The sequence below is a fragment of the Pseudophryne corroboree genome, chromosome 3, assembly GCF_028390025.1.
Source record: "Pseudophryne corroboree isolate aPseCor3 chromosome 3, aPseCor3.hap2, whole genome shotgun sequence".
In the NCBI taxonomy this organism is placed as follows: domain Eukaryota; kingdom Metazoa; phylum Chordata; class Amphibia; order Anura; family Myobatrachidae; genus Pseudophryne; species Pseudophryne corroboree.
Genome location: NC_086446.1, coordinates 762,240,336 through 762,268,289, shown reverse-complemented (window position 1 = coordinate 762,268,289; position 27,954 = coordinate 762,240,336). Strand labels below are relative to the sequence as shown.

General features: G+C 43.8%; 1 protein-coding gene across 3 annotated transcripts in view; it reads right to left on the bottom strand.

Annotated features, from left to right (window-relative positions):
• LOC135056796 (ovostatin-like) overlaps window positions 1–27,503 on the bottom strand; it is a 149,364-nt gene extending 121,861 nt beyond the window's left edge. For 2 of the 3 annotated variants that reach the window (XM_063962395.1, XM_063962396.1), the window contains exons 1-6: window positions 27,339–27,503; window positions 21,829–22,012; window positions 18,663–18,819; window positions 13,415–13,467; window positions 12,231–12,251; window positions 916–1,084 (exon numbers count right to left, since the gene is read on the bottom strand). In XM_063962395.1, the coding sequence (XP_063818465.1) occupies window positions 916–1,084; window positions 12,231–12,251; window positions 13,415–13,467; window positions 18,663–18,819; window positions 21,829–22,012; window positions 27,339–27,406 (652 nt within the window). In that variant the 5' untranslated portion in view covers window positions 27,407–27,503. Of the gene's footprint in view, window positions 1–915; window positions 1,085–12,230; window positions 12,252–13,414; window positions 13,468–18,662; window positions 18,820–21,350; window positions 21,459–21,828; window positions 22,013–27,338 lie in introns of those variants that run through there. The other variant, XM_063962397.1, reaches the window with a different exon arrangement.
• Window positions 27,504–27,954: the final 451 nt, after the last annotated feature.

The following is a 27,954-nucleotide window of genomic DNA, read 5'->3' as shown; positions in this document are numbered from 1 at the left end:
TACAAGAGGTAATGAAATTGTGGTATGAAGGAGAGGGAGCTGTTAAGGATAAGACTAGAGGAGATACAGTAGTTGTGCCATCAATAGAGAAGGACATTGTGGGAAGTGAGGTTGTGCGGGTGGGTGGGAAGATGATCAGCTCAGTCTTAGACATGTTAAATTTAATTAAATGAAGTTTTTAGCTGCTCTATGCTATCCATTACACTCTGGTTACTACAGATGTGATCAATATATTTACAGTATGTTGGCAGAGATAAACAGGATATTGAATATAAGCCAGGGTTGTTGGTTCAGGTTTAATGGTTTTAGGATTTCTGCAGTAATTATCCTCCATCATGATTGTCATCTGAGGTCATTATTATCCAGATTGCAAAGCTACTGTCTGTGCAGCCCTGACAGTAGCTTTGCCAGTCTCTCTAGATATATCCGAGGTACTGTAACAGTGTGCAGCCATGAATATAAAAGTACTTCACTGTACAAATTCCAGCACAGTACTGGATCTAGTTAAGTTAACAGACGGAAAATGTGAGACTTTGGCCTTAGTCCTGGATTCACATTGTTTCAAGAAGAAGACAGACTGATTGATATATCTAGGAGTCACAAACCCCAGATGTAAAAAATACTGATCTACAGTATAGCAGTAAAGCTAAGCACAAATGAGAAGATATACCAACCAACTCAAATGTAGAATGGTAGCACGGTCATACAGTAGCTCTTTGTGCACCCATGTCCCTCACCTATCCTGGTGTTGGTGAGCCCAGGACATCCAAAAACTCTGGCTGGTTCTAGAAAAGCAGATTTGGTCCCTCACATCACCCTACCCATCAATGAGATGGGAATGTAAAATAATTATGCCAGTATCATACACACCTGGAGGTTTAGATTGCTTCAATAAAGTCATATAGATAAGCTTACCATACTCCTCAACCATTAAAGTCTCAGAAGAGGTTCCACTGTTCGCTCCTTCCACGGTTACTGTGTATTGCCCAGGTTCTTGGTCATCGAGTAGTGGGATCTCTAATTTCAGAAAGCCGTTCTCGGTTTTCCGATTATCCCACTGAAACATTCGATTCCCAGCAGAATCCTAAATGGAAGTTGGATATTTATTATCAATTGGCAGTTATTTGTATAGCGTACACATATTATGCAGCGCTTTCCAGAGAATATTTGTCCATTCACATTAGTCCCTGCCCCAATAGAGCTTACAATCTATATTACCACACACATGGTTAATTTTTGTTGGAAGCCAGTTAACCTATCAGTATATTTTTTGGCATTGTGGGAAGAAACCCGAGAAAACCCACGCAAGTACAAATACAAACTCCACACCATTTGGGCAGGGGTAGGGTAGGTTTGTGGTTAAAAAAAAAAAAAATAATGTACCTGCTGCTAAATACTTTTTTCGTAGTCCATAAGGGATACTGAAGACACTTAGTACGATGTGTATAGAAGTGGTCCAAAGGAGCCGGTGCACTTTAAATTTCTTCAACAGGGTGTGCTGGCTCCTCCCCTATATGCCCTCCCCCACAGTTCAGTCTAGGAAAAAACTGTGCCCGAAGGAAATGGTCATACTTGAGAGGAAGAACATAAATACAAAAAGTGGTGAGATTAACGAACCAGCAAACAACTAGCAACAGCTAGTGAAACCATAAACAGCAACATCTGATGGAAACAACTTCATCCAAGATCAATAAACTTGCAGGAAGTCGAAGCACAGAGGTGAGCGCCCAGTATCCTTTATGGACTACGAGAAAAAAGGGTTTACCGGTAGGTAATTAAAATTCTCTTTTTTTCCCCATCATCCATAGGGGACACTGGGGACACTTAATATGATGGGGACATCCCATAGCTTTCCTGACAGGTGGGAACATGCAGAGATGCCTGCAACACCATTTGTCCAAACTGGACATCCCCTGCAGCCAGGGTATCACACCTGTAAAAAAAAAAAAAAAAAAAAAAAAAAACCACATTTAAAAAGCGTTTGTCCCTGACCAGGTAGTGGCCCGACAGTTGCAGGGCGAACCCCCCAGACAGCCGCCCAGGAGGAACTCAGACATGCTGGAGTGGGCTTTGATAGACTGAGGAATAAGCAAGGCTGCCGAAGCATAGGCCTGTTAACGTGCAAGCCTTATCCAACGGGCAGAGGACTGCTTTGAAGCAGGACAACCCCTTTTTAAAAGCATCGTACAGTACAAAGAGGGAATCCGATTCTCTCTCAGTAGCAGTCCTCTTGACATAAATTCTCAGGGCTCGCACCACATCCAGTGGACTCAGGAATTAAGGAAGTCGCCAAAGCCGTTGGAACCACAATTGGCTGATTTAAGTGGAATGCAGAAACCACCTTAGGCAAGAACTGTTGTTGAGTCCAAAGTTCCGCTCTGTCCTCATGAAAGACCAGGTAGGAGCTTCTACAGGACAATGCACCAAGTTCTGAAAAGGCACCTAGTGTAAGCCAAGGCTAAGAGCATAATAGTCTTTCATGCAAGATATTGGTCCTCCACCAACAGAGGTTCAAACAAAGAGAACTGTAGAAAGGACAAAACCATGTTTAGATCCCAAGGTGCCGTGGGCGGCACAAAAGGGAGGTTGGATGGGCACGTCACCCTGCAGGAACATCTGGACTTCTGGCAAAACAGCCAATTTCTTCTGAAAGAAAATGGACAAGGCAGATGTCTGAACCTTTATGGAGCCCAACCTTAGGCCCATATCCACAACAGCCTGTTAAAAAAAATAAAATAAAGAGCCCCAGGTTGAAATCTGGATCGTTTTGCTCTCACACCAGGTTTCCATATATGGTGGTAATGCTTTGCTATGACCGCCTTTCCTGGCTTGAATCATGGTGGTAACCTTTCCCGGAATTCTCTCCTCAGCTAGAAAGTTCTGCTCAACCGCCATGCCAAACAAAGCCCCCTTAAAGTCCAGGTAGATGAACGGCCCTTTCTGAAGATCTTATCTTAGTGGAAGGGGCCAGGAATCTTCTATTGCCATGTCCAGAAGATCCGCATACCAAACCCTCCAAGGCCAGTCAGGGGCAATGAGGATCGCTTGAGCTCCCTGTCTTGTGTTTCTTTTTAGAACTCTGGGAGGAGCAACGGAATTGGAGGGAACAGGTATACCAGCTGGTAATCCCATGAAGTGGTCAGCGTTCCCACTGCCATTGCCAGAGGGTCCCTCATCCTGGAACAATAGCACTGAAGCTTGTTGGTGAGCTGAGAGGCCATCAGATCAATCTGTGGGCAGCCCCACCAATCTGTTATTAGTCGAAACTAGTGATGAGCGAGGTTCGGTTTTACTCGGTTCTCAAAACGGCATCTTATTGGCTATCCAAAACACGTGACATCCGTGAGCCAATAAGATGCCGTTTTGAGAACCGAGTAAAACCGAATCCGCTCATCACTAGTCGAAACACCTGAGGATGGAGACCCCACTCTCCTGGGTGGAGGTTGTGACTGCTGCGGAAGTCTGCCTCCCAGTTGTTGACTCCTGCAATGAATATGGCTGACACCAACCTTACGTTCTTTTCGGCCCAGATGAGGATCTTTGATACATCACTCATGCAGGCCCTGCTCTTTGTCCCGCCTTGCTGATTGACATAAGCCACAGCCGTGGTGTTGTCCTACTGTACTGGAATGGCTTGGCCTTGGAGCAGAAGAGCTGCCTGTAGCAGAGCATTGTATATCGCTCTAAGTTCCAGTAAGTTTATGGGAAGACGGGCTTTGAGGTGTGACCACTGGCCCTGGAATGGTTTTCCTTGGGTCACCGCTCCCCAGCCCCAAAGGCTGGCATCTGTTGTCAAGAGAATCCAATCTTGGATCCCAAAGCTCCGCTCCTCCAAGAGGTTGGAGGATTGCAACCAACACAGGAGGTAGATCCTGGCCTGCAGTGAGACATATGACCTGGTGCATCTGCAAATGTGAACTTGACCATTTCTTCGGAGGTCCAGTTGTACTATCCTCATATGGAATCTGCCAAATGGATTGGCCTCGAAGGAGGCCACCATTTTCTCCAACAGATGGGTGCAGGAATGTACCAAGACACGGTCCTTCTGCAGAACAGCTTAAACCAACTCCTGAAGTGCTTTCGCCTTGTCTGTAAAAAGGAAGACTTTGAGCCACCGTGTCCAGGATCATTTTGAGATACTGGAGATGCTGGGTTGGCCCCAGGTGGAACTTTTGAAAATTCAGACTCCTCCCATGATGTGATAGCAGGGATGTCATGCGGGAGATGCTGTCCATCAGTAATTGCTTCGTTCTTCCTTTGATCAGCAGATCATCCAGGTAGGGGACAATGTTCACACCCTGAATCCTGAGTTGGGACATCATTTCCACCATCACTTTGGTAAAGACCCTTTGGTCCGTGGATAGGCAAAAGTGTAGGGCCTGGAACTGGTAGGGTTCCTGCAGCAGAGCAAACTTGAGGTACTGTAAGCCTGAAGGAGGCGGTCATATCGGTATATGGAGGTAAGCATCCTTTATGTCCAAGGAGACCAAGAACTATTCCTCCTCCAGACTCGAGATCACTGCTCTCAGAGACTCCAGTTTAAACAAAAAAACCCACAGAGATGAGTTTAACAATTTAAGGTTCAAAATAGGCCTTACTAAACAGTCTGGTTTTGGTATCACAAAAAGGCTGGAACAATATCCCTCACCTTGTTGTTGAGGTGGCACAGGAACAATGACCTAACTCTGAGCTAACTTTTGAATGGCCCCTTGTAACATGAGGCACATGGTTTCTGAAGCCGATAAACCTGACATGAATAACCTGAGAGGTGAAAGACCTTTCAAATTCCAGCTTGTAGCCTTGGGAGATTAGGTCTTTTACCCAGGCATTCTGGCAGGAGCGGTTCCAAATGGAGCTGAAGAATCTCAGATGAGCTTCTACCCCGAGATCCTCCTGGAGTGGAGGGACACTGTCATGCTGAGGGGTTGGAGGAGACAGAGCAGATGCCCTATTCCTGGGAATCAGAGGTTGCAGGTTTATGAGGCTTACCTCTTGAACCTCATGCTGCATTTGAGGCACCTCGTACCTTACCTTTAAAGCGCGCGGTCCAAAAGGACTGCCGAGAAAGCCCAGTGTAGAAATGTCTAGCCGGTGGTGCAGCTGAGGGAAGGTTTGTGGACTTACCAGAAGTAGCCTTCAAATTCCAGGTATCCAATCTCCTGTGAAGGGTAAGGCTTCCACACTCTAAACTCCACGTTCACTACCCACTGACATAACCACAAGGCTCTGCATGCAGAAACCGCCACAATGGAGGTACGGGCATTTATAATGCCAATTACTTTGATGGTATCAGAGAAATTGGGCAAATTCTTGAATATGTTGCATTAGCATCACCATATCAGCCAGGGAATTATCACCAGCGAGTCCCTCCTGAAGGTTACCAGCCCAAATATGAATGGCATGTGTCACCCAACAACCTGCAATAAACAGGTATCTGGGAGGCCCCTGCTGCAACATAAATAGATTTCAAGGTCACTTCTATTTTCCTGTCTGTGGGTTCCTTTAGGGCCATAGAACCTGGGACCGGTAGCACCATCTTTTTTTGACAGACGCGATTCTGATGCATCAACTTCAGGGGGGGGGGGGGCAAAAGGGAATGTCCATTACTTTGACATCTGGAATTTCTTATCAGGGGTTGCCCAGGGCTCCCTATAAAGATCTATTTCCTTTTAGTCAGGAAATGTGATCTGTAACTTTTTCTGTACTGAGAAAAAAGGATTGCTGCACATCTGTCTCATTCCCAGGAATATTGGGGACATCTCTTCCAGCATTAAGAAAGTCTACTCCTTGTGCAGCAGAGGAATCATCTAATTCAGCATTAGATTTTAGCTCTTCCCCCTCCTCTACCTCTGGTACAACCTCTCAGAATCTGAGGAGGACATCAGGTAACGCCCTTTTTTGGGGCAATGGATTTGACAGAGGGGAAATATGTCTGGCGTCTGTCCCATCTTTTGTCAGAGCAGTCAGACTGTAGTAGTGCGGCTGGCACTTTTCGTGTTTTGGTTCTAACTCCACTTTCGGGTTTTGGTTTTGCCAAAACCACCTTTTCGTGTTTTGGTTCTGGATCATTTTTGAAAAAAACAAAAAAAACAAACAAACATAAAAACAGCTAAAATCACAGAATTTGGGGGTAATTTTGCTCCTACGGTATTATTAACATCAATAACATTCATTTCCAGTCTATTCTGAACACCTCACAATATTGTTGTACTGAGGTGGCTGTATGACTAAGCTAAGCGACACAAGTGTGCGGCAAACACCTGGCACATATAGGAGTGGCACTGCAGAGGCAGGCAGGATGGCACTTAAAATAAAAAAACACTAGTCCCCAAATAGCACATGATGCAAAGAAAGAGGTGCAAGATGGAATTGGCCTTTGGCCCTCCCACCCACCCTTATGTTGTATAAACAGGACATGCACACTTTAACAAACCAGTCATTTCAGTAACAGGGTCTGCCACATGACGGTGGCTGAAATGACCGGTTTGTTTGGGCCCTCACTAAAAAAGGAAGCAATCAATCTCTCCTTGCACAAACTGACTCTACAGAGGCAAGATGTCGACCTCATCCCCAGATTCCTCACCCCTTTCACTGTGTACATCCTCTTCCTCACAGAGTATTAATTCGTCCCCACTGGAATCCACCATCACAGGTCCCTATGTACTTTCTGGAGGCAATTGCTGGAAAAGGTCTTCCCGTAGGAATTTCTAATTCATTTTGATGAACATCATCTTTTCCATATTTTCTGGAAGTAACCTCCTATGCCGATCACTGACAAGGTTACCGGCTGCACTAAACACTCTTTCGGAGTAAACACTGGAGGGGGGGGGGGAGGCAACTTAGGTAAAATAAAGCCAGTTTGTGAAAGCGCATCCAAATTGCTTCTTTTTCCTGCCAGAATACATACAGACTGTCTGACAATCATACCTGGATGCGGTCACTCATATAATCCTCCACCATTCCTTCAATGGTGACAGAATCATATGCAGTAACAGTAGACATGTCAGTAATCGTTGGCAGGTCCTTCAGTCTGGACCAGATATCAGCTTTCGCTCCCGACTGCCCTGCATCACTGCCAGTGGGTGTGCTAGGAAATCTTATCCTTTTCCTTGCAGCCTCATTGGTGGGAGAAATTGAAGGAAGAGCTGTTGATGGGTCACGTTCTGCTTGAGTTGACAATTTACTAACCAGCAGGTCTTTGCACCTCTGCACACTTGTGTCTGCTAGAAAGAGATACAATGTAGGCTTTAAACCTACGATCGAGCACGGTAGCCAAAATGTAGTGCTCTGATTACAACAGATTGACCACCCTTGAATCCTGGCAGAACGAATGAAGGGCTCCATCCACATGTCCCAAATACTTTGCGGAATCGTTCCATCTTAGCCGCTCCTTCAATTTCTCCAGCTGCTTCTGCAAAAGCCTGATGAGGGGGAATGACCTGAATGAACATACATACAATCCCAGAAGTACACCAAGAGCACTGCTTCTACCCCAATTCTTATACCATTATTAAAAACTACATATTCAATTTCACAATTGATCTTTAACCAATCCTTTTTATTCATAAAACTAAAAAAAATTCTAAACATAAACCAATAAAGAATTTTATCATATACAATGAAATTTCTGCAGCATATATAAAATACACTGTTAATGTGGAATTAAATTGTATTGTATCTAAAATCCCTAGAGGCTTGCTAATATCATAATCTCATGCTTGAACTAGAAACAATTCAGCTGAATAATGTCCACATTTAATCAATATGTCCCAGTAAAGTGCAAGGAAGTTACTTTTTGTTTTCTCACATGGGACACAAGTTCTGTGATCCCACACTGATTCAACTTATAAGTTAAATAATCTCCAGATTGTCCCAAGTTCACTTGGATTCCTTTTTATTTATATGTGTGCACACATTTGATTGACTTCACAGGTATTTACCATATAAATTCATTATGATATCACCTCCACTGATTGAACTCTTTGCTGTTACGGTACCTATTTAACAGGTGTAAGGCATCGATGGTTCAGTTCAGTGAGCTGAGGAAGCTGCTGAAGGAGTATTAAGGCGGAGAAACGCGTATTCGAGTGACTACCTCAAGGGACATTCACCTCCAGAATACTGCATTACTGAATTGTTGGCACACAGTGTAAACTGCAATACGGGCAATCACCAGCGGAGGGAGCCTGAGCGTGGAAGCACTGAACCATCGATGTCTTACACCTGTTAAATAGGTACCGTAACAGCAAAGAGTTCAAATCACTGGAGGCGATATCATAATGAGTTTATATGGTAAATACCTGTGAAGTCATTCAAATGTGTGCACACATATAAATTAAAAGGAATCCAAGTGAACTTGGGACAATCTGGAGATTTAACTCATAAATTGAATCAGTTTGGGATCACAGAACTTATGTCCCATGTGAGAAAGAACAAAAAAAAAAAAAAAAAAAAAGTTACTTCCTTGCACTTTACTGGGACATATTGATTAAATGTGGATATTATTCAGCTGAATTGTTTCTAGTTCAAGCATGAAATTAGGATATTAGAAAGCCTCTAGGGATTTTAGATACACTATTAATGTGGAATTAAATTGTATTTTATATATGCTGCAGCATTTTCATTGTATATGATAAAATTCTTTATTGGTTTAGGTTTACATTTTTTTTTTAGTTTTTTTATGAATAAAAAGGATTTGTTAAAGATCAATTGTGAAATTGAATATGTAGTTTAATAGTATAAGAATTGGGGTGGAAGCAGTACTCTTGGTGTACTTCAGGGATTTTTTTTTATCCCGCTTGGTGTATATGTATGTATATATTTTTTGGGGTATTCTTATAAGGAATGCAATTATCCTTATTAGCTGAGAGCAGCAGCATCTACCTATTGTAAATAGCTCCTCTATTGGTTAGTGCCATCGCCCTTTATTGCACACACAGGGACCCCTGCAAGTAAAGTAGGGAGCCCTGTGTGTGCAACTACATGTGTTCAGGTTCAGGAGTGTTTGCTGGCGCTGCATTCTTTGGCACACAGTGGCTGAATGCCGAAATTGGCCCGCAATTTTTCGGGCCACCGACAGCATCTCCTGCACACCCGTCATTTTTCAAATAATTATGCACCACCAAATTAATTGTACGTGCAAAACATGAGACATCCTGGAATTTGCCCAAATGTAATGCACGTACAATATTGGTGGAGTTGCCGATATCACAAATCCCCAGGAGAGTCCAATTGGGGTAAGCCATTCTGCAATGATGTTCCTCAGTTTCCATAAGAGGTTGTCAGCTGTGTGCCTCTTATGGAAAGCGGTGATACATAGCGTAGCCTGCCTAGGAACGAGTTGGCGTTTTGCGAGATGCTGCTACTGGTGTCGCTGCGGGTGGCAATGCATATACCCAGTGGGCTGTCAGTCATATTGTCCTTAGTATGCCCTGTTCCACATATCCGTGGTTAAGTGGACACTAGATGCAACTGCATTTTGTAGGACACTGGTGACTCTGACGTCAGTGTACATTCAGTATATTTGATACCGGGGACACAGTACCGCAAACAATTTTCTAAGTCCCACTGTACTAATGGCGGATACCGGACCCACGTCTAACACCAACATAGCTGTCAAGGCCTCAGTTATCCGTTTTGCAAAAGAATGACTGCCGGTATATTTAATCTTCCTCAAAAAGGACTGTTGGACAGTCAATTGCTTACTTGAAATAGTACAAGTGATCTTCCGACTTCCCCTCTGGGATGATGATCGACTCCTAGCAGCATCAGAAGCAGCGGCAGCAACAGCAGGCGTACCACTCAAGGATCTTATGGAGGAATCCCGGTTAGGAGAGGACTCCTCAGTCTTGACAGTGACATGACCTGCAGGACTACTGACATTCCTGACTGAGGAGGAAGTTCACGTTGACGGAGTTGGGGGTTTGGCTTGCAGGAGCTTGGGTACAAGAGGAAGAAGGGATTTAGGCGTCATTGGACTGCTTACGCTCTTAACCAAAGTGTCACAACTTGACACTGACTTCTGATGAATGCGCAGCAGGTGATGTATAAGGGAGGATGTTCCTAGGTGGTTAACATCCTTACCCCTACTTATTACAGACAGAAGCAACAGACGGCTTGACACCTGTTGTCCGGATTTGTGGAGAAATAATTCCACACCGGAGAGGTGGCTTTTTTTTATAGTTTGCCCAGGCATCACAATGGGCTTCTTTTTCCATGGAAAACAGGTGTCTCCCCCGCTGCCTGACTTAAACAAACCACCTCACCATCAGAATCCTCATTGTCAACTTCCTCCTCAGCAACACCCATATCCTCATCCTGGTGTACTTCAGTGACATCTTCAATATCAATATCAGAAACTGGACTATGGGTGCTCCTTCTAGAACTTGCAGGGGGCATGCAAATGGTAGAAGGAGCCACCTCTTCCCGTCCAGTGTTGGGAAGGTCAGGCATCACAACCGCCGACATACTTGGACTCTCCTTGGGGATTTGTGATACCATCTCAGAATACACAGCTCTTTTCTGTGCTTTTTCGAGCTTAACTCTTAATTTTTCAAATGGTAGGATGAGTGCTTCAATCATCATGTGAAGCTGAACCACTAGTCATGAACAGAGGCCAGGGCCTCAGCCGTTCCTTGCCACTTAGGGTCGTAAATGGCCTATTGCAAGTTTACGTTTCTAATCAGACCATTTAAAATTTTTACTGAACTTTGGATTTTTGGATTTTACATGCCCTCTACGGTCACATTGGGCATCGGCCTTGGCAGACGACATCTATGACATAGTCTATGTCATGGCTAGTGGCAGCAGCTTCAGCACTAGGAGGAAGTGGTTCTTGCTCTTTCCCCATTTTATCCTCCAAATTTTTGTTCTCCATTATTTTTTGAGACTTCAATAAAAAATAAAAAAAAAAAGACAATATGCGGCACAGGAATGACTGACAGCCAGGACACTACCACTGGTCTGATGCAGCACAACACTGTAAGGGACTTATACAGCTACACTGGATATATGGCAGCAGAGGACACCACCACTGTGACTGATCACTGGACTGATGCACAAGAGACTTCCCCTGGTCTAATTCAGGACAACACAGCAAAAATGCAAGCCAGCAGCACTTGGGACATATAGCAGCAGAGGACACCAACACTGACTGGCTAGACTGATGCAACACAATACACTGAGGACACTGGACTGAGTGAAGAAACCCCTGTCACCCCGTCCTCCACGCTGCCGAGTTGTCCAACGGCTGTATCGCCCATTGGGCAGCTCGGTGGCCAGTTGCCGAGTGTGTAGGGCCCTTTAGAAGTGAGGCAATTTGGTGTATAGTGCGTGAGGAGCTTAATGTATAGGTCTCACCCCATTAACTACACCCCTGTACCAGTGTCTGGCGATGGAGGACCACTTGGAGGAGATGGCAGTCCTGCAGCAGCACTGTGAGTGCAGGAAGTGGCACCAAGAAGCCGCTGGTCCCACTCTGAGGAAGCTCAGACCTCTATGGCTATGAACATATTTATACCGGCAAAAGTTCCCAATTTGTGTAAGATGAGGTTAAGAACCTATTTCCACTACCGATGGATAGTCTGCGTGGGGTGGTGTTATGGGATCACCCCAAGTGGAATCCGTATGCATGTGCCGCATCGTGCTGCATTCCGTACCGGGGACCCCGCTCACCACTCTGTTGATCTTCAGGCTCTGCACTGGAGGTGTGCACGAGAGCGCAATGCCTGCAGTACACTGGCCCTCAGGACCATTGTCCTGTGAACGGTATCAGACTCTGCCCCTCCAGGAGGCCTGTGTCACCCTCCCCCTCCTGCCAGTGCAGGTAAGCTGTTGCCAAAACAGCTTACCTGAAAATAACAAAAACTTAAAATAAGCTGAAGAAAAAACGATGGATCTTCAGAGTGTGCATCCTCTCCTGAGGGCACATTTTTCCAAACTGAGCTGTGGGGAATGGCATAGAGGGGAGGAGCCAGCACACACGGTTGTAGAAATTTAAAGTGCATCGGCTCCTTTGGACCACATCTACACCCCATCATACCAAGTGTCCCCAGTATCCCTTATGAATGATAGAGAAAATAAAGGCTTGCTGTTTAAGCTCTTGTATATACAGGCTGTGAAAGACTGATAAAATTGTATGTTTGTATACAGGTTAGTATGTACAAAAAGTCAAAAATGACTGTAAATTATACAGAATACACAAAGCTCATACATAGCATAGGAGTGCTTACCTGTACATAGATTGTAGGATACTGTGTGGAGAGAATAAGGGGGGGGGTGAATAAAAATAATACGTTTTATTACGCATGGTAAAGTGAAAAAACACCCAACAAAAAAGATACACCCCCTTCAACACTTTGGATATATTATTAGCGTAATACAGGATAAAGTGTATGTGACAGAGTGAGAGATGCAGAAGAGGTGGGTAGGGATGATAACACATTACACTGCAATCAGAGGCTGTTTATGAGAGGAGGGGGCCGTGTGCAGGCTCCGTGCGGGATTCCTCCCCTCCGGTGGTGCAGCAGACTCTGGCATTGTGGCTTAGTGCCAGAGGCTACTGCGCATGGACAGCTCTACTGTGCAGCGACATGAAGATATGCTAATGCTGCAGGAGACGTCGGAGGCATAAAGACGCCTCCTGCCAGCATTGCAGATCAGAGTGCTGCGTCCTAAGATGCAGAATCAGATCATCTGTGAGACCATGGGCTGAGTAGCTGTGAGGATATTCAGATTGGCCCTCGCCGCTCTATAGCCGATGGCCAGGAAGTCTGCATTGGAAGACACAGACCCCGTCCTCAGCATCCCCAGAAAATGAGGTGAAGCGCCCCAATTTTATGGAACGGTAGCCCGATTGACAGGGGGTGATGCGTGCAATGATGCAGGATCCATTCTGCACATGCGCTCCACCATCAGAGATGTACCCAGACCACTGGATTTATGTACATCTCTGTATTAGGCCCGTGGTCACTATGTCGGCATTGAACATGGCGACATTGATGAAATATTGACACGGTGAGATTGTCGAAATTGTGGTTTTAAGGGGCGCGTATTCCTAACCCCTAACTCTAACATCATTCTGCAAGTGAAAAATCTGCCTGCATACCGCAGGATATCAAAAGAATATTCATCATCAAACGTGAGACGATGACCCATACACACACACGTACTTTAAAGGTGGGAATATAGAGGAAGCAGCCATGTGTCTCAAGAGGGACTCTAGTACACAGTATATTAATTTTCTAGATTGGAGGGGGAGGGGGGAGAGGAATAATCTCCTCACTAATATTTCTCTTTTATTTAATTAGTTGGAACAATGCAGCTGGAACAAAAGAAAAAAAAAAAAACCACCAACCCACAGAGTCAGAATATCTTTGATATAGAAATTGACGGCACATTTCGGAACCGCACTCACCGTCTCCTCCACCGGTTTCAAGTTGTTTTGTAGAGTAAACACATAACAGCGCACTATGCACAAGAAACAGACATTAGTGGTAACAGAATAAAATAAACGGAGCACAAAGAACAGATACAGAATGTGTGACTGAGAGGCCTAAACAAAAGCCTCTATGGGGTAAATTTACTAAGATGGTAGTTCTATTTAAGATGGGATGTTGCCCATAGCAACCAATCAGATTCTATTTCTAATTTATTGAGCACCTTCTAGAAGATAATAGTTAATACATGGACTCTCATTGGTTGCTATAGGCAACATCCCATCTTAAATAGAACTCCCATCTTAGTAAATTTACCCCTATGAAGGATCTGTGAAAACAGGTACAAAATGAGAACGGCAGCTTGGCCCGGTCACAGCGTTTTCCTGCACTTTCCCACCTGTGCTACAGAACTGGATGGGCTGCTATGGTAACGCCACTTATTTTCTCTCTTGTATAAAGTTTCATACAGTACATCTTTACATGAACAATTGCAATACTTCTAGGCAGCAACGCACTGGGCCTCCATTTCGCCCCAGGCACTTGTGAATGCGTACGTCACGGGAGACGCGCAGTCACGATGTATGGGGGCATGGACTTGTGGCATGCCCCCATATTCCATGGAAACCGGTGGGGGAGGCTGAACCAGAGAGCCAGAGGCTGCGCTGTGAGCGGCATTCCCAACTCTCCAAGGGACCGGCCCACCTGCCCTTCTGGCATATGGCAGGCGTGCCAGATGGCCAGTCCGGCCCTGCTTATAGGACGCTCTGAATTAATTATTGCTATTACATATAGGAATAAATGAATACTAAACGAGCAGAGAAAACACAATGAATTAGCAAATGTGGTGCACACGGAACCACCGATTAATTTCGGTTTCATTTACAAGACATTTAAGGTATTTATCAGAACCTTATGGTATAGCAAAATATTAAAGAAAAAACCCCACACAATAGAAATAAAGATTGTGGGGAAAAAACAAAACAAAAAAAACACACCTGTTCTATCGTTACTGCTGCAGTCTTGTAACTACAGGTTGAGTATCCCTTATCCAAAATGCTTGGGACCAGAGGAATTTTGGATATCGGATTTTTCCGTATTTTGGAATAATTGCATACCATAATGAGATATCATGGTGATGGGACCTAAATCTAAGCACAGAATGCATTTATGTTACATATACACACAGCCGGAAGGTAATTTTAGCCAATATTTTTATAACTTTGTGCATTGAACAAAGTGTGTGTACATTCACACAATTCATTTATGTTTCATATACACCTTATACACACAGCCTGAAGGTCATTTAATACAATAGTTTTAATAACTGTATTAAACAAAGTTTGTGCACATTGAGCCATCAAAAAAACAAAGGTTTCACTATCTCACTAACAAAGTCCGTATTTCGGAATATTCTGCGTTTGTGAATATATATATATATATTTTTTTTTTTTTTTTATTACACACATACATAAAAAAAAAAAAAAAAAAAAGAGGATCCAAAAGGCAGTCAGCACTCTTTAACTACTGAGTGAAAAGCCCTGTGCACAATAAAAGACCCAGAATACAAGTCCAATTTGAAAGAAAGGCACTCAGGGTACTTACATGGCAGAATAGAACACGGTAATGAACTTGGTACAGAGTCCAATGTTTTCGGGGTAACAACCCCTTTCTCGTGTACTGGTGTGTTCCTGAGGAAGGGGTTGTTACCCCGAAAACGTCTGGCTGTGTACCAAGTTCATTACAGTGTTCTATTCTGCCATGCAAGTCTGAGTGCCTCTTTCAAATTGGACTTGTATATATATACCCACACACACAAAATACTATGCGCATGTGTGAATGGGTCCTATGATGCAGTCTGGCATCAGACTGTCAGTAATTGACATTCTGATGCCGGGGATGGAGCAGTGACGGGCTCCGTTGTTTAGCGGGAGGGAAGAGGCCAGGATCTCTGACTGCATGGAGATTCCCTGTTCCTGGCCTTGGTAACTGGTGGCTTATGTGTCCCCATGGTAAGCTGCCCAATAGTGAGCTAGTTGACCTAGAATGCAGGTGCCAAAAGGATGGGGATGGGGGGGGGGGGGGGGCATGGAGGGTACAAGTTACCCAGGCCTGATAGAAGGGCTCAGTGGGGGCCCAGGTCATCCCTCCCTTACCTGGCAGCAGCTGCTCTTCTCTCACCGCTGTGTGCTGGGCTGCAGTGTGGTCAGGGAGGCAATTAGAATAATTTTTTTTCTGTCTTTACTTCTAAGGGTGCATGGTCACGCCTCCCATGATTAGGCCACACCCCTTGAAAAGTACCTGGACCCAGCCTGGCTATTTACTGCCCGGGATGCAGGTCAGATGACTGCTGCTGCAGGAGGCATCTGCATGTAATAGACGCCTCCTGCCGCATTACCATACAGAGCGATCATGCCGTTTCCAAGGAAGAGACAGCGGTGACAGCACCTCCGACCACACAGAACTGGGCCCACTGTGGAGATTTTTCACTTTGGGAACTTAAACATTCATTTAGTGTTTGGGTAGATTGGCGCTCTTGTTCGTATACACGGATTATCTATATGCATTTCTTATGTATTGTCTTTTATTGATGTTGCAAACAAACAATTAGCTGACTGCAACAGAAGCGCTCTTGTGCGATCGGTAATATTAGTTATTGCAAAACCCAGTTCAGTTCTTCTATTATAGGGATACTGTTGTTTTCACCCAATAAACTGTAATAGGGCTATGACGATCTTATGTGATTAATTCCACAGCCAGCACATATAATTAGGATGTATTATGTCATTTTGGTATGTTACTACAATACTCATATACAGTATCTTCATACTTTATATCAGCCCTGCTTTATTACTTGTGTATATATATATATATATATTAGTGATGAGCGGGTTCGGTTTTACTCGGTTTTACTCGGTTCTCAAAACGGCATCTTATTGGCTCACGGATGTCATGTGTTTTGGATAGCCAATAAGATGCCGTTTTGAGAACCGAGTAAAACCGAGTAAAACCGAACCTCGCTCATCTCTAATATATATATATATATATATATATATATATATATATATATATACACACACACACACACACACACACACACACACACACACACTCTCATATAATAAAAATCAGTTTTTATAAACTAGGCGTTTTATTGTGTTGCTTTCACATGTAACTTAGTCTATTTACTAAGCTTTGGATGGAGATTAAGTACCAGCCAATCAGCTCCTAACTGTCATGTGACAGGCTGTGTTTAAAAAAATGACAGTTAGAAGCTTATTGGCTGCTACTTTATCTCCGTTGACTTTATTTACCAAGCCTTGGATGGTGATAGATGCCTTAGTTGTTAAATAGTGTGAAGTAGTAATTAGAATTCCCTAGCTGTGGTTGTGTTATTCTGTGATGCGGATTCTTGCCTGGATAGCGCTGTAGTGTAATGATGTCGCTGTCAATCAGCCAACGTCAATATTTGATTAGGCTGCTACAGGCAGCATTATCATGGTAAACAGGCAGGACGTCACTTTCCTTCTTTCCAAGCAGAGATCTGATGTTCAGTTGTTCATTGCGGAATCATCTCTGCTCTTATTACTGTAATGTAGCGGATGTGTTTTACTGTATCTCACAGCAATTGTCAGCTAGAGAGCATAATATGCGAAGTGACTATCGCGGCTTAATTAATATCTCATTAGTTAATACTGTACACAAGGGGGGGGTAGGTCTATGTACTAAGCCTAGGAGAGTGATAAAGTGGAAGGAGAGAAAGTACCAACCAATTAACTCATTTATGTCATGTTATAGGCTGTGTTAAAAGAAGGGGAAAAAAATTACAGAAGTTGGCTGGTTGGTACTTTATCTCAGTCCACTTTATCTCTCTCCAAGGCTTAGTTTATAGACTTCATCTTTCTCCAAGGCTTGATATATTTACCCTTATATTGTTTCATTTAATTGAAACAAAGATAACTTTTAATATACAATACAGTCAGTGGTCCCATGTGCACCACCATTGAGAACTCACTGTTTTCTTTGAGTTTGCATTGATTGGGGTGCACTTAGAGATTGTGGGGCCTGCCATCATCTGAATATATCCACCTCCACCACTGCTGCACAAAGGGGAGTGACATCATCAAAACTCTCTCCTAGCCAGCACCGCCTCTGTCCACAGGTCCATGTGACAACTGCAGAAGGAGCGGTCAGTGAGCACTCCGCTTCCTCCTACAATCTGTGAGCTGACCAACCAGGACAGAGAACAGTAGCTGGGGAGAAAGGCAATAACGTTATCTACATTGCGCCAGCAGCTTAACCCTAAAACATAACCTCCCCCTCACCGGCCCTAAACCACCCACTATACTTATGGTCAAGATGCCGGCTGTTGGAATTCCGGAGTCAGCATTCTGACGGGTGTCAGGATTCAGGCTGCCAGTATCTTAAACACATCCCGTTAAGTCTTCTTTTGTTAAAACCATTCATAGAACTTCTACCTCTTACCTTGATATGTCAAAATCTTCATCATTGCATTAACATAAGAAACTAGTAAAATTCTATTGGTATCTTTGCTCCCTATCGTTAAAGATATCATAACTCAACTCCCCCCCCCCCCCCCTCCCCCCCCAACTGCTTCTTTCTCTATCATCTCTTTTCTCCTCCTATTCCATTCTATCTCTCTCTTTATACTTATGTAAGCTAACTCTTCTTCTAATTCAAGGAATTTGTGTTTATGCTCAAATATACCAACATGTATACTATGAAGCGCAAACTTATAAACTTCGAAACAATGAGAATCCTAGATTTAGATGAAGCCATATATTCTAACACTGTTTGTTTGATTGTGTATCATTGTCTTTTTCTACGACGACTATGAAAATGTTGGTTCTTAATATGTAAAATGAATCTCTTTGAAAATAAAAAACGTTTATGACAAAAAAAAAAAAAAAACTATTCATAGAAACTACCTGATAAGAGGCCTCCAGATGTTTAAAAATTAAGGAGCCTTGTTTCTAGAAGACACCTTTCACAGGATAAATCTGCCCCTTACCAGGGTAGTTGAGATTTAATTTTAAAATTTCATAAGTTAAAAGTTCACCCGTGTTCCACACACAGAGAAGGCAGCCATTATGAGCATCACTGATATAGCTGTACCTCAATTGTATCCCCAGCTCAGAGCACAAAATGGCTGCCTCCACCATGTGCACAGAGGGCTTTAATACTAAATAGTGAAATGATTAGAGTTACCTGTGTCCCCAGGCTTGAACATGTACTTATTCATCTGAATAAATGTTACATTGACGTTTGGGGCCACCACCACGGCCCTTCGCTCTATGTAATTGAAATCCCCACTGGTTGCTTTGATAGTAATAAACGCTGGAACAGCCTCCGACACCAAAGGTACCTGCATAAATATATGGGGGGGGGAAAAAACAAAACAAACAAAGAGTCATATATGGGAATAAAATCATTACATGTTGTTTTACAGACAGAGCATATGAGCTAAAGAATATCTAGATTTACAGCAAGAAATATAATACACCTACTGAGAAAATTGCAGAAATACAGTGAACTGTTGCTTAGTTTCCTGCTCTGCACATGCTCAGTAATGCAGGGCCACGGGCATATTAGTCATATCTACAATATGGAGTACTCTCAGGAAAACCACATGCGGTGAGGGTATGTGGTCACAACAGTTGGCTACCGAGAGCTATGTCTAGGTATATAATTTGGATGTAGAATAGGGTAGGTATAAGGGGGCAGAGAATAATAATAATCTAATCATGAGTAAGGATGGTAACAGGCACACAGGACAATGCCTACAACTGCATATGGCAAATGTACACATTATGGGAATTATTAAGACATAAACGCAGATGGATGCATACGTAGCCAGATCTGATTTCATCTCTGCACATGCCGAGAGCCGCCCAGCACAGGGCAAGGCCGCACCGGCATGTGTGTAGCCGCCTCTCGATTGTGTTCGCGATTAGATTGTGAATGCATCGGATCTAGGGTTGACTCCTGGCAGTGCTGCCTGGCTGAGCGGTGCATTGTGACTTCAATAAGCTGCCTTGAAAACTGCCCAGCCCCCATTCGGCCCACCACCCAACGCCACCCTGAAAACGTCCGCCTCATCCATCGGGGATGCAACCGTAATGCACGAGTCCACTCAGCCACAACGCGGCCGCTGCGCATGAGCAGTTTGCCGAAATCAGCAAACTGCGCTGCAAGCCGCCTTAGCAGCAGGGTCTGAATGACCCTGTATGCCTGTGCCTGAAATACAGTAGCACACCTTGCCGATTACAGTTATCGGTCCCTTTGTGTGCCCCGACGGAGGCCTGAGATGGAGGACCTCATGAAGGACAAAGATTCATCCCATGAAAGCTGGATACCTGCAGAACAAAAGCCCAGGAGAGTTCTGCGTTTTGTACAGGAGAAGCCCATATCCGCCAAAGACTAACCACTTGGAGACAGGGTGGCATCCCACCTCTGGTGAACTGCAACCAGGGGAGATTTACCAAAGCTTGGAGAGAGATAAAATACCAATCAGCTCAAACAGCCTGGAAAGTGACAGTTAGGGACTGACTTTAGCTCTACAAGCGTTGATATAGCTCCACCAAAGTGACTTTAAGGACTTGCTGAGGAGACAATCCCAGCAGTACAAGGTCTATGAGCTGTCATGTTAGTCCACTACGGTGGAACTGGCTAAAGGGCCCTACTCACTGTCCGACCCGCCGCCGAGCTGCCCGACGGTGGATACGGCCGACGAGTGACCCGGCGGTGGGGGGGCAGTGACGGGGAAAGTGAAGTTTCTTCACTCCCCCCCATCACGCGGCTGCATTGAAGTGCAGGCAAATATGGACGAGATCGTCCATATTGGCCTGCATGCAAAGCCGACGGGAGACCAGCGATGAACGAGCGCGGGGACGCGCATCGTTCATCGCTGGAGCCTCCACACTGAAAGATATGAACGAGTTCTCGTTCATTTATGAACGAGATCGTTCATATCTTTCCAAAAATCGGCCAGTGTGTAGGGCCTATTAGTTACACATTTGATTGAGCAATTGAATAAACAAAATGAACACCCTCTGGGCCTTATCTGATAACATATTAAATTACCAGCAGCGCATTCAATTAGTATCGCAGTGAGACTAGTGAATAAGCTGTTGATATTTACTTACCTCGCCGGTGAGGTCCAGCGATATCCCCCTTCTCATCGGATTCCTCCACTATCGCTGCCAGTAACAGGCTGCCGTGTCATGTGCAATGGATAACCTGCACATGCACAGTAGATGGCGTCTTTTACCTGGCTGGGGCCAGTGGCGCAAGTAGAAAATTTCTCTTAGTGGTAGGGATAGTAAAACTGGGTGTGGTCAGACAGAACTAGGGGAGTGGCTGCATGACAGTGGGGGCATGGCCACATTATGCCACACACTGTAATTCCCCTTATACATTATGCCAAACACCATAATGCCTTACATATTATACCACACACACAGTTATGCCACTGACACCATTTTATGTCCCACTCACAAAATGTCCTTTATAAGAAGTGATGCCCCAGTGGTGGGCTGGTGGTACTGCATATCACCACTATCATATATTTCTTAATGAAACTCCATACCACCCTACTTTCAGCAATGGCTGGGACCTACGCCTGATTTCTTTTACCGCTTCCAGATCGCTAATGCCGGGTCACACCCGGGAATTGGAAACGGGTCCTTCCCGGGTGCGACCCGGCATTGGACCTCGAGAACTGGCTTTCCGACCAGGTATTTTGCTGGGTCGGGTAGACATCTGGGGTGGGGACCGCGGTATTATTGGGGCGGAGCTGGCACTAGGAGATGAGATCATCGCTGCGCCGCCTCTTCCTATGCTGTTAATGGGTACCCAGCCGCACCAACCTGGGAAACCCATTCACACTGCACCTACCTGGTAATAGCGCGGGAATAAGCCTTCTTTAGTCTTCGGTTGAATTACAATTGATAATTTGAGTCTATGGAAAACTGCGACTGAATCTTAGCCTCCCGCGGCATAGCGCTGTGAGGAAGAGAACACATCTGTACTAAAGGCACAGTGCTTCAAACATAATGATATGTTGATGGTTTGGTTTTTATTTTCATCCAACATATAAATTCCTAAACTGAGACTTTTTAAAATCTATAAAAATCACCCCACCTAATTTTAGTTTTTTAGATCCAAAAAATCCTGGGCCTATAAGCAATTACAGGATTTAATGGTCTCAATTCTTTTTAACTTAATAGTAGTCTGAAACTTTGGACTAACTGCAAATAAACCGTTAGTAGCCATTAAACCTCAAATTGTCTATGTTGGCACAGTGTTAGTGTTGGATTAACAGAAGGTGCAAGGAAAAACAAACACACGCCACGATTGGTGCATTGGAACTAACCGGGAAGTCATAGCATTTGAAGGTGAAGGCTACGGGGATCTCCTCATTGATGATGGTGTAGTTGTCGCCATTAACCTCAAGGAAGGCATCAACATTGATGGGTGCGGTTTGGTGTCTGACATCCAAACATCCTCTACCCGTCTGCTCGCTCTGCAGCCGGCAAGGGATGTAAAATGCAAATTGCCTGTAAAGAGATAACACATACATATAGATGTAGGTTACAGTGAGTGACGGTGATACGTGCAGTAGCAGTGGGACTGTCAGTCACTTCTAACACTGCAGGAAGGGTATCGCTCCCCAAAGCAGACTATCTAGACTTAAAACTATTTAAAAATACAGCCGGACCAAACACTAAGACTGCAGTGTCCCCATATACATAACATGATTGTCAAAGAAAAAATCCAACCATATACAAATATGTAGTTTACATATAGTTCAATAGGTCCTTTTATCAAATGATATTTGATTTAATATTAAGCATATTGGTGCTTATTCTGAGTCACATGTAAAGTGGACGCAGTAGCGGTTAACTGCGTTAGCCTGATTCAGTACTTTATGCTAATGGAAGATTCCATTCAGTGCGAGGGTTGGCGCATGTAGGAGCGGAAAACCCATGCTGCACACTGATATTACGTCAGCTGTAATATTACCATCTGCACTTTCCCCATGCCATAGCAGGTGCCAGTACCTTCCCCGTATGCACACCTCACAGAGTTCTTCATAAACGCCCATGGCACTCAAATCAGCGTGGTTACACGCCACCACTTTGCCATTGCACATGTTCCACCCTGAAATGCTCTATTTAATAGAAATTGGCAAATTGTACCCTACACAGAATAGGATGGACATCCGCTAAATATGTAAAATTTGCATTAAAAAACTAGCCATTGGTGTTCATTAAAGATCAATTTTGCCGCACAATCTCTATATACTGTATGTTCCACTTTATACATTCCATAAACTCCTACAGATTACTTGTCACTCAGGGCCTAACAGACCATATCACAGCAAATTTGTTAGCTAATGGGCAAAACCATGTGCACTGCAGATGGGGCAGATGTAACATGTGCAGAGAGAGTTAGATTTTGGTGGATTATATTGTTTCTGTGCAAGGTAAATACTGGCTGCTTTATTTTTACACTGCAATTTAGATTTTAGGTTGAACACACCCCACCCAAATCTAACTCTCTGCACATGTTACATCTGCCCCACCTGCAGTGCACATGGTTTTGCCCATTAGCTAACAAATTTACTGCCGTGATCAGGTCTGAACTAGGCCCTCAGTCTTTACTCTCTGGAGGCAGACAATGGAGCCCGATACTTAAGCTTAAATGGTGTAAGGAAAACTGCAAATCCACAGCTCCAATACTGTAAGTCAGGCATGTCCAAACTGCGGCCCTCCAGCTGTTGTGAAACTACATATCCCAGCATGCCCTGACACAGTTTTGTCATCAGAGAATGGTAAAGCTGTGTCAGGGCATGCTGGGATATGTAGTTTCACAACAGCTGGAGGGCCGCAGTTTGGACATGCCTGCTGTAAGTACTGTAAAGGAACCACATTATGAAATACTCAACTGTACAAACACACACACACACACACACACACACACACACACACACACACACACACAGAAAGACTTTAAGACACAAATAAAAAACACACCCATAAAAAGGTTCCAAACAAAGAATATACAATAGCATATAATTAGTGCATTGTAAAACACAAGCATTAAAGCATTGTGCCACATTAAAAGCCTCTAAAACTGGATAAGGAGATACAGGGATAGGAGATACAGGGTTGTGAGACTTAGGGGAACATGTACTAAGCAGTTATAAAAGTGGAGACATGAGCCACTGGAGAAGTTGCCCATGGCAACCAATCATTGATGTAACATTTATAATTTGCAAACTATAAAAGTATACAGAGCAGCCGATTGGTTGCCATGGGCAACTTCTCCACTTTTGTCACTGCCTAGTACATATCACCTGCACACAACAGATTCCGGCATTCTGTGGATATAAGTATGCATTCTATAGGGACAATGCAATTCTTAATGATGGCCAAGAGTTGCTGGCAGATGGCCGGATTCCATGGCAACTCAGCACCAACTTTGAAGATTTATTGTTGCTGCCCATCAGGGTGGGCAGGATAATACCAAGTGTTGTTGTACCGTACATTCTCATGCCCTTTCCTGAAAACTGATTTGCATCCTATCAATTTACTAGGCAACAGTGACATCACGTCAACCAATTGTCCCGAAGCTCATATACAGTAATAATGTCCATTGACGTGCAGTGAGGTCAGTGGCTCGTATCACAGCCAGATTTACAAACACATACTGTATATGAAGCCAATGGTCCATGTGGGCATTATACACAGGTGCAGCAGTATATACACACGTGGGCATTATACACAGGTGCAGCAGTATATACACATGTGGGCATTATACACAGGTGCAGCAGTATATACTGCTGGAATTTTGGTGATTTGGAAGTATAGATGTGCGGTCAGTGTAGGCAAGGGAAGCACTGCCTAACCTGTCATAAACCCAGTAGATGCCAGAGTTTTGACTAGAGGCACAATTACAATAATACAAAGAGGACATTTCTAATAAAAAAAAAAAAAAAATATATATATTTTCTTTGTATTTTTCATATAATTTTTATAGCCAAAATTCTGTCTATGCCTTAACCGCTTCACCTGACCGCATGTCTCCGTTACTGCCCCCTAGTGAATGGACAGGGTGCATTCCGTTGAATATTGGAGTAAACCCGCAAAACCGCCATACCTGCTCTACACTGTCTATTGTAAAGAATCTTACTATATTTCTCTGGTGAAATTACCTATTCGTCTTTATGGCTGGGTGCAAATGTTGCAATTTAATGCAATGCTAGCAATCTAAAAGGAGCCTTTGTGACTACAATATTTGTACAAATTACATTCAATTGCAGAACATGAGAATTTATCCAATCTTTCATTTCTATTATAAAAAGAAGCCCTTTTATTTTCTAAAATAACAAAATAATGAAGACTGTGCCAGGTATGTGATAAGTGTCTTCCTGACAATAGCCCCATCACATATATCACACATTCCATCTTCTTTACTGGAATGAGTCTTTCATCAGTCACAGTCTCCATCAGTCCACACTACACAAATCTAAGCAGTGACTGGACTGGAATTATAAGGGCACAACATCAAAGAATGAAATGACCATGGTTACCTATGTCTAGAGAACGGGTTTGTGTGATAAGAGTGCCGCTCAGTTCACGTGGTGTTCCCACTTCTGCCCAGGAACGTAGTATTACATCCACAAACAAGCAGAGAAGTTACCAGTCACACAATAAAACCCTAAATGGCTCAGACCGATAGAGACAATCTTACAGCTCTATAGGGGCATTAATAATAAGAATATTGATAATAATGATACAGTTGGGTAGGCACGGTACTTGGCCGGGTGTATGATGCAGCTAGTAGTGAGCTGTTTGGGAAGAGGACACAGTGTTGTCTGCTGATTAGTCCCACTCAGTGGCGTCACTATGGGTGATGACACTTAGGGGGTTATTCAATTGTTTGAAAAGTCAGTTGAGTGTCTGTTTTTTTCCTATCTTATAGACATAGAAAAAAAAAAAAAAAAAAAAAAAGACACCCAACAGACTTTTCAAACAATTGAATTCCACCCTTAGTGCGGCACTATAGGCTTCTTGCACACACCGAGGTTGTGCGTGTGAGAAAGAGGGCATAGCCTTGTGCCCATGAAGCCATGCCCCCTGATGTGTAATACTTTGGGGGGCGTGACCACTCTCAAGTTATTGTCTCACTGGGGGCTTGCCCAGCACTTCTGCAATAGGGATGGCCATCAGTGTGTACCATCGATGGTGACATGACAGGTGTCTATCGATGGTTGCATACTATGAAATAGATGAACATTGATGGTCTCATAATCATATTGCCATCTCTGTACTTTCACCTGAACCTGGGGTGAGGCTTCCTGGGTGTCGGGGGGCAGAACTATGTAGGGGGGGGAAAAAAAGAAGAAAAGAAAAAAAGAAAAAAAAAAAAAAATGAGAACCAGCAGTGCAGTTCTATACCATCGATGGTGAGGAATATCACAGTTCTATACCATCGATGGTGGGAGAATATCTGTAGAAAAAAAAACAACAACTGTGTATTTCTATACCATCGATGGTGGGGAAACACCTGGTTCTTCCCCATCGATGGAAAATGTATTCAACATTGACCATAAACCATCAATGATTTGTAAGCGGTGGTCAATGGCCAGCCCTATTCTGCAGATTGCTCGGCAGCCCCCAGCCTCTCCGCGGTCTCCCGGAACAGTGTTGCTGCTTGGTGACTCCATATGAGGGGGCAACACCAAAACTGCTATTATTGTTACTATGTAGCAACTTTGTAATTCTCACTATTGCTGAACTTCTTAGTTTAGACCATTGCAGCCAAGCAGATCTTTGGAGTCTACAGCCACACAATACAGAGATCTGGCTGGATGCAGTGGTCTAAACTAAGATTTACAATTAGCCTGCATGTAGCTAGAATTAGCACATACTGTAGTAAAGCATAGCTCATAAATTAAGAGTGTGAATGTGGTACATGGGGTTTGGGGTTCAAACTCACTGCATGGAGTCTATGTTGCTACAGGAGTATTTAACAGAAAGTTATTAATACAATGCCCATATACAGAGCCGGCCCTAACCAATATGATGCCCTAGGCAAGATTTTGGCTGATGTCCCCCAGCACCACCACTAGTTCTGCAGGAGATGCCTGGCATGAGTCATCTTGTAGCTCTGCTAACGTCTGGCGCCTTTTGTTTATAAAAATGCATCTTATTTGCATTACTATGTGGCTAGGATGCACAAGCAGCTTCTGCTGATTAAAATATGCAGCATTCCTATATTCTGTATGCAACTGCGGCTGTATCTGCATACGAAATGCTACATTAGCGATTTCCAGGAATAAACTGCAATGTAGTATTTCATATGCAGATACAGCCGCAGTCACACACAGAATATAGGCATGCCGCATATAATTTTAATCAGCAGAAGCTGCTTGTGTCCCTAAGCATAACAAATGCCCTAGGCATTTGCCTAAGGCCGGCTCTGCCCATATACAATATACTATTTCTGATAACTCACAAGGAAAAAAGTGTCTGACTAATGCAGGAGGGTTGGTGTTCAGTTACCATGCTTGGAGTGATGAATATTTTAATACAGTGTAATTTAGTAAGTAAAGGTTATTATTACTGTGGTGCATGTACACACTACCTATTTGTGGATAACTCTCCAGTTAAATGTCTGACTATAGCACATGTGGTGTGCAGTTCAAATACTGTGCAAAAAGAGCTGTTAAGTGTGTAATCTGATACATTTGAATGAAGCCTGCTTATAAAACCCAGCCTGTAACATGGAAATTAGTAGTTGATTGGCTGGTGCAATTTATCACTCACAGTAAAATTTATCAATCATTGATAAATAAGGTCATAAAATCTCACTTACGTCTCTGATGCAGCTCCAGCGATGAGGTACAAGAGGGACAAGTTCAGAAGCAGCATCCTCAGGTCCATATCAGCAGGTAGACCCAGCTCTCACCTCCTGCATCTCATTGTGATGGTTATATGCACCTGAGAGAGGGGAGGGAACTTCCTTGTTAGTCCGAGTGCCAAAGCCAAAATTCCTGTTCTGCATGCAAAGTATTGTGTCCAGCACATCACATCCCTGTAATTATCATCAGCATACCTCCCAACATGACCCTCTCCAGGAGGGACACAATGCTCTGCTTCTGGACTTTCCTCTTACTGTATGATTGATAGCACCTGCGTTGAACAGGCTAATGGATAAGAAAGGTGTTTCACCACAGGTGATAATAATCATAAATTAAGAGAAAAGTCCAGAAGCAGAGCATTCTGTCCCTCCTGGAGAGGGTCATGTTGGGAGGTATGCATCAGGAAGAGCACATCAACACACAAAGGCAATTGTAAATACATACCTCCCAACATGACCCTCTCCAGGAGGGACAGAATGCTCTGCTCCTGGGCTTCTCTCTTATATATGATTGCCATCACCTGTGATGAAACACCTTTCTTATCCATTAACCTGTTCAAAACAGGTGCTG